At 36.4% G+C, this 7,041-nt stretch overlaps 1 protein-coding gene across 2 annotated transcripts; it reads left to right on the top strand.

Annotated features, from left to right (window-relative positions):
• The first annotated feature begins 102 nt into the window (after positions 1–102).
• Positions 103–6,967, top strand: sv2 (synaptic vesicle glycoprotein 2). 2 transcript variants are annotated; one of them, XM_079859372.1, is made up of 13 exons: positions 103–269; positions 883–939; positions 1,033–1,194; positions 1,554–1,716; positions 1,819–1,940; positions 2,797–2,960; positions 3,086–3,166; positions 3,281–3,376; positions 3,459–3,547; positions 4,384–4,511; positions 4,584–4,679; positions 4,829–4,988; positions 5,710–6,967. In XM_079859372.1, exons 1-13 carry the CDS (start codon positions 206–208, stop codon positions 5,891–5,893), a joined length of 1,566 nt encoding a protein of 521 aa, XP_079715498.1. In that variant the 5' UTR covers positions 103–205; the 3' UTR covers positions 5,894–6,967. The 2 variants fall into 2 exon arrangements, with proteins under 2 accessions (XP_079715498.1, XP_079715499.1); XM_079859373.1 differs by lacking the exon at positions 883–939 and having other exon boundaries at positions 112–269.
• Positions 6,968–7,041: the final 74 nt, after the last annotated feature.

The raw sequence follows: 7,041 nt of genomic DNA, 5'->3' as shown, positions 1-7,041 counted from the left end.
ACATAATTGTATATGAAAAAAAAAAAAACGTGATAAAAAATTAAAATTGAGGAAGTGAGTGTGTAGAGGGGCGAGCGTTGCAGTGACGTCGACACAAGCCACGCCCACCAATGCGTTTGTTTACAGAAGTACAGGAGTGAACTGAATCTTTTGCACAACGATCATGTAGTTTACACTCATAAATACTTTAATCAGAAATGTTATTATGCCTCGACGTGCTCATGAAGATACAGAACCCCTGCTATCGTCCACTCATTTGGACGAAGACGGTAAAATGCATTATTAATAATGTAGAATGTGTGTTTATTATTACTGGATGTCCAGAGGTTGATATCCCGGTGGATTGTGTAGATGAGTATAATGTTGACTCAAACACTTTTCACCAGTTATAGATTATTAACTGTTAAATCTGGGGTTTTACCATATAATACACTGTAGGGTCAAAAAAAAAAAAAAAAAAGAGTTGCTGTTTGGATTTAAAGAGGCAAATGCTTAAGAGTAAATGATTGGATCATTATTGCAGTGATTATTAGTTTCTAGCATGTTGTATGTTTGGCAACAGTTCTTCTAACCCTGATTGATGGAGTGTGTAGCTTTTCATTTCTTAGACAACCATGTAGGAAGACACAACATGATATTCCAGGATGACAATGTCAAGATTCCTCAGGCTCAGATTATGAAAGAATGGTTGTGAGGAGCATGAATCGTCTCCTCTGAGTCCAGATCTTAAACTCACTGAAAGTCTTTGGGATGTGCTGGAGGAGACTTTACAGAGCGCTGGACTCTTGCATTGTCAATACAAGATCTTGACCAATAATCGATGAACCTCTTGATGGAAATAAATGTTGTGATGTTTACTGATATATATGATGTGTCCATCAGATAACCAGGTGTCCAGTAGAAAGAAACTTTCTTATGAGGAGGCTGTTGAGAAAGCAGGTTAATTTTACCTTTATGTTTGTCCTACATCTAGTTTCATATGTTTGTCCATACGCAGTGGTCAGCGGAGCTCATGTTTGTGTCTGTCCGCAGGGTTCGGACTCTTCCATTGGCTGCTGTTGGTCGTCTGCGGATGGGCGAACGCCAGTGATGCGGTGGAGATCCTGTGCGTGTCGTTCCTCTTGCCCACGGCACGCTGCGACCTCCAGCTCAGCTCAGGCGACATGGGGCTCCTCACCGCCAGCATATTCCTGGGTTATCATCTGTCTTTCTTTCTTTGTTTTCTAACCAAATAACTGTTAAAAACAATCAGTAATGATCATGTTTTCTTAAACAGTAGGACAAACGAGGAAAATGAAACATTATAACTTCTCATTTTTATCATGTAAACTGTTTAGTCAGGTCAGAAATGCAGTTTGTTCTCTATTTGGTTGAACTTTGAATTGTATTTGCCTTATCAGGTGTCTGAAAACTGCAGAGTCATGCTCATTGTTTTCAGTGAGAGTTTTAACAAGAAATGCATAACTAACTGAGTGATTGAAACTGCTGACATAAGTGTGTCATGTGATAATTTCTCATTCTGCTCGGCAAGATAACTAGCATCTCCTCCACAGGGATGATGGTGGGCGGTTATGTTTGGGGGTATCTGGCTGATCGCAGAGGAAGGCGGAGCGTTCTGGTCATTTCTCTGGCAGTGAATGGCACGTTTGGGGCCGTGGCCAGTTTGGCCCCGAGTTTCTGGCTCTTCCTCCTCCTGCGGTTCTTCAGTGGAGTCGGGTAACCACATCCCTAAAGAGTTTTTACATGCCTTTTCAAGGTTTAGATAGATATTATGCAGACAGAATCTCTACTATGAATGCATCTGTGTCTCGCTCTCAGGGTCGGCGGATCCATTCCTGTCATCTTCTCATATTTTTCCGAGTTTCAACCACGTTTGCGGAGGGGAGCTATGATCAGCGCTCTCGCCACATTCTGGATGGCGGGAAATATTTTAGCGGCAGGTAAAACCATCATCCTCTGAGCTGAGAGAGGAGCGCCTCTAAAATACTGGCTGGAAGGTTGCACTAGTCTTTTTCTGTCCATTTTTTGTTGTCGTTGCTATATTGAAACATGAGAATACAGTCAGAACATCTATAACTTTAACCAAAAAAAAAAGAATAAATAAAACTGCAAAGGCTATATAAATAAACAAAAACATGACAAAAGACAAAAAAATACAAAATAGATAACCAAAAATGTATAAATACAAAAAAAAAAATTGTATTTTGTATTCTTAATGCGTTTTTATTTTACATAAAAATATTTTTAATATTTATTTACATATCTTTTGAATTTTCATGTATTCATTTTGGTTATGTATATCTTTTGTCTTTGGTCTATATATCTTTTGTTTGTTTATATATATAAACACATTAAGACTGTAATTAATTTATAAATGCATGCATAAAAATACAAGATATATAAATAGACTTAAAATGAAAAGAATATTTTCTATAAAAAATAAGAATGAGACAAATATACATAACCAAATATATATAAATGAATAAATAGAAATGTATGTATATATATATATACTGTATAACACAAAAAAGTTAGTCCTGTCAAATCGATTAATCTTAATAATTATATTATACATATACATACATGTCCATAAATATATTATTACACACACACACACACACACACACACACATATATATATATATATATATATATATATATATGTGTGTGTGTGTGTGTGTGTGTTTGTGTATGTAATGTGTTTCATTATATATTTATAAATCATTGCTATGTGCACAGAACATTCACACATAAATATTGATTTGAATAGGTTGAATGTTGTGTGTTTTTGTCCAGGTGTGGCGTGGATGGTGATTCCCAGAACATCTCTGAATGCTCATTGGGGCTGGTTGGATTTTCAGAGTTGGCGTCTTTTTGTGGTCCTCTGCTCCGTCCCCAGCCTGTCATCAGCGCTCATTTTCAGACTGTTCATGCCGGAGAGCCCGAAGTTCCTCATGGAGGTGCGCACTGACTCAACTTTCACTGATTCCATTCATGTATCTGAACAAGTTACATTGGGTCCGTTACCGGACGAATGAAGGTCAGGTTTAGTGGCACTACTTCATTAGGTGTTTCTTCTCCACAGGCCGGACGTGAGACGGAGGCTTTATCTGTGTTTCAGAAGATGTTCAAACTGAACAACAGACATGCAACAAAACCATTTCCTGTGCGTAAATCTCTGATGTTTGCTTAGTTCCAGGTCAAACCTTCCCACTGTTCTGTTCATGAAGGAAACTATTATTTAGATGATCGGTTGCTGAAAATGAGTTTGTGTTAACAGGCTCTAGGTCTTATAATCAGACCCCAAGATGATGAAGAGAAAAACAGACCCTGTAGCGGCTCAAGATATCAGCGGTTTAGCCATCAGCTCAAACAGGTTCAGATCACGTTTGATACGTTATCGAAAAATGTTCTAAAGTATTTCTGAGGTCCTGATGGTGTCGCTGCTTCTTCTACAGGCACTGGACCCCATCAGACAGCTGTTAGTAGGACCGCTGGCTTCCAGAAGTGTCGTTCTGCTGATTATATTTTTCTGCATTTCCTTTGGGTAAAACCTATTAAAAGCAAAATATTCTGCCATTTTAAGGTTGATTATTTTCTCTGAAGTCCACTTATAATGTTAGTCAAGGTTTTTGACACCAAACAAAGTCATGATCTAGTTTGACACGGCCATTTCCCAGCCTCTCTGACCTTTACAGGGTGTATTTTGCTACTATTTCATGACTTTAATATGTAATATATATGTAATATATATGTGTATTTATATATATATATATATATGTAATATGTACTTATCTGTATAGCGCTTTTCACAATACACAGTAATTAAAGCAGCTTTAAAGAAAATCATTGATATTTATAATATGTTAATATCTTCGTGCCTTATAGTCACATTTAGTAGATTAGAGCTGGACGTTAATATAGTTTATATTTTGCCACGATTCAAGCAGTTGAGATTTGCTATATAGTATATATCGTCCTATATGCATGTATACTGTATGTATGCAGATAAGGTTGGAGATACTTATATATCTAAAGAGCTGGGCGATAATATAGTTACATAATAGTTATGTATTGCTTTACGTGAGTATACTATATATATGTAGAGACGATAATACAGACATTTTTGCATTTTTGCAAATCGAACAGATGAGATTTGGTATATAGTATATATATTTCTTTACATGAGTGTATTGTGTGTATGCAGGTAAAGTAGGAAATACTATATATATCTCTGCTCTTGTGATTGGCTAACCTCCACACAGGCTGTTTTTGCTGTTGTACCTTGAAGATTTCTATGTTATGATCTGTTATGATTAGCTAACTTCATTTTTGTTTACAAATATGTAAGTATGATTAAATGATGTAAACCTCTCTGTGCAGGTATTATGGGTTATGGATGTGGTTTCCAGAGCTTTTTAAGAGAGCCGAGGACGGAGGGTCTCCATGCACCAACACGTCTCGAGTGCAAAGCTCAGAGAATGAAAGCTGCTATCCAGTCAAAACTGCTGGTACTGATCATTATTTTTATCTTTTGTTGTCATGATCAAGTATTTTTTATAATAGATTTGTGTGTTTTGCAGTATACATGGAGGGTTTTATAACTGCGGCTTCAAACTTGCCGGGAAACATCTTCACTATCCTGCTCATGGACAGAATTGGCGGGAAAATTCTGCTGTGTTAGTACCTCAAGTTATCTTACAATGATTGAATGGCACATTTTGCTTAATATACCTCATCACCACATTAATTATTGCAAAATATTAAAGAACTAATAAAGCGCACTATAAACGTCCATCTATAACAATGATTTTTTTCTGTCCGGTAGGCGTCAGCTTGCTGGCGTCCAGCGTGAGCGTGTTTATCATCTACATGGTGAAGACCAAAGCTCAGAGTCTGATCGTGTCCTGCGTGTTCAGTGGCGTTTCTGTCATCTCCTGGAACGCCCTGGACGTGGTGGGGACGGAACTGTACCCCACACAACTACGGTAAACCCCAATATTCATTTGTAATATTGCTACTGATTTCACATGCAAAGAGCTCAGCCAATCATAATTCCAAAAGTTTGGATTAATGAAGCTTTTTTAAATCTTTTTTTAAAAAGAAGTCACCAAGGTTGCATTTATTTGATTAAAAATACAGTGAAATATTGTAAAAAATTATTAGAATTAAAAATAAAACTGTTAAAATGTAAAATTCCGGCGATGCAAAGCTAATTTCCTTGAGTGTCACATGATCCTTCAGAAATGTTTTTTTTTTTTGAGCATCAAATCAGCATATTAGAATGATTTCTGAAGGGTCATGTGACACTGAAGACTGGAGTAATGATGCTGAAAATTCAGCTTTGACCACAGGAATAAATCACATTTAATAATGTATTAACATAGAAAACAGTTCTTTTAAATTGAAATAATATTTCACAATATTAGTGTTTTTACTGTATTTTTGATCAAATAAATGTAGCCTGTGTGAGCAGAAGAGACTTCTTTCAACAAAATCTGAATTATTTGTATAGTTACATAAATGCCCAGTATCAAAAAAGGTCTAGAGACTTGGGAAAAAAAAGTTACAAATACAAATAATGACCTTAATGAAACTTTGACTAACTTTATATGAAAAATAAATAGGAAAGTGTAGAATATGGCTTCTTTAAATATAATTCAGAGAACGAAATGAATGAATGTATTAATTGCGGTTTTTGTTTTGTAGCTCATCAGCTCTGGGCGTTTTCACTGGAGTGGGCCGCGTGGCAGCCATCCTGGGAAATGTTGTTTTTGGGCAGCTGGTGGACTCCAACTGTGCCGTACCTCTGCTGATGGTGTCTGCGCTCCTGCTGGCAGGAGGACTGGCGGCTCTACGCCTGCCTCAAACTAAACAGACTGAACTGACATGATACGGCCAAGCCAAGCGAGGCATTCTGGGACCAAAATACCAAACCAAAGAGCTTGACAATTTGCAGTTTTGCCTTAATGTTGCACAAGTGCACTTTGAAAAGTCGACCTGAAGGTTCCACACACTTTTTTTGCCATGTTTTCTGAAATCTTTAGTATCAGTAATTCTTATTGGCAGCTTAAAGCCTTATTAAATTAAATCTTAAATATTTAATAAATATTAAGTTCAAAATCTGTCCTCAACCCATTTGACTTCTGTAATCTGATATATTTGTATAACCAAAGTCATAAATTCTTATCATAATTTCTTATTTTTAACAGCATTTTTATTTTATTTCAGTAAATTTTTATGGTTTTAATGAATTTGAATAGTTTCTAAATGAATTCATAGGATATTCAGTTGACTTTACATTTGTATCTAATTGCATAATTCCCTTTAGAGTGATTTTTTTATATATATATTTTCATGTTTGCACACCAAAATAAACAGAACAGCCAATGGATTGATGCTTCAACAACTTTATTTTGTCCAATCTGAACATTTGTAAATAACCATGGCAATACTTGCAGAGTAATGAGGTAGAGACTTTGAAAATCTAAAAAGCAGCTGCAAAAGGCAACAAGGAAGAGATGATGCTCTTTGGCACAGCGAGAAACCAGAGCGGTGCAGATTTACTGAACTAAGGTTAGGAGTGTTTAAAGCAAAATACAAAACTCAATGCGAGGATTTCACTTCGATCTGCTCTAACAAACAAATTTAAAACCACTGGCAAACGTTTCCCTAGTGTCATGTTTAAAAAAGTGCTACGATTTGATAAAAACTATGTACAGCACAGAGGTCAGAATAACATCCAGAGTTGCTAACAAGAGTTGTATTCAATCTGATGGATGGTTGACGGGGTGCAGCGGGGTGGTTGCTAAGCAACAGCATCAGCCAGCTGTGATGTCACTTCCTGGAGCATTTTACAAGCCAAGATGCTCATCAACCATTTAATGGTGTTAAAAAACGAAATAAAAAGGCCCTAAAGGAAAAGACACTGAGATAGCCCAACTGTTTAAAAAAAAAACTCTAAAAATCACCAGCTAACCAGCCAATAATAATAATTAAAAAAAAAAAAAAGGTCTGGAAAAGCTGGTAACAAAAAAGAAG

The sequence above is a fragment of the Squalius cephalus genome, assembly GCF_949319135.1.
Source record: "Squalius cephalus genome assembly, chromosome: 23".
NCBI classification, from domain to species: domain Eukaryota; kingdom Metazoa; phylum Chordata; class Actinopteri; order Cypriniformes; family Leuciscidae; genus Squalius; species Squalius cephalus.
Note: the sequence above shows the minus strand (reverse complement) of the source record. Positions and strands in the feature narration are given on the sequence as shown.

Excerpts from the sequence above, each read along its gene's own strand:
- sv2 (XM_079859372.1), top strand. The coding sequence starts at position 206 with ATGCCTCGACGTGCTCATGAAGATACAGAACCCCTGCTATCGTCCACT. Across the intron at positions 3,377-3,458 it reads TTAGCCATCAGCTCAAACAG|GCACTGGACCCCATCAGACA; the intron begins GTTCAGATCACG and ends CTTCTTCTACAG. Across the intron at positions 4,512-4,583 it reads CTATCCAGTCAAAACTGCTG|TATACATGGAGGGTTTTATA; the intron begins GTACTGATCATT and ends TGTGTTTTGCAG.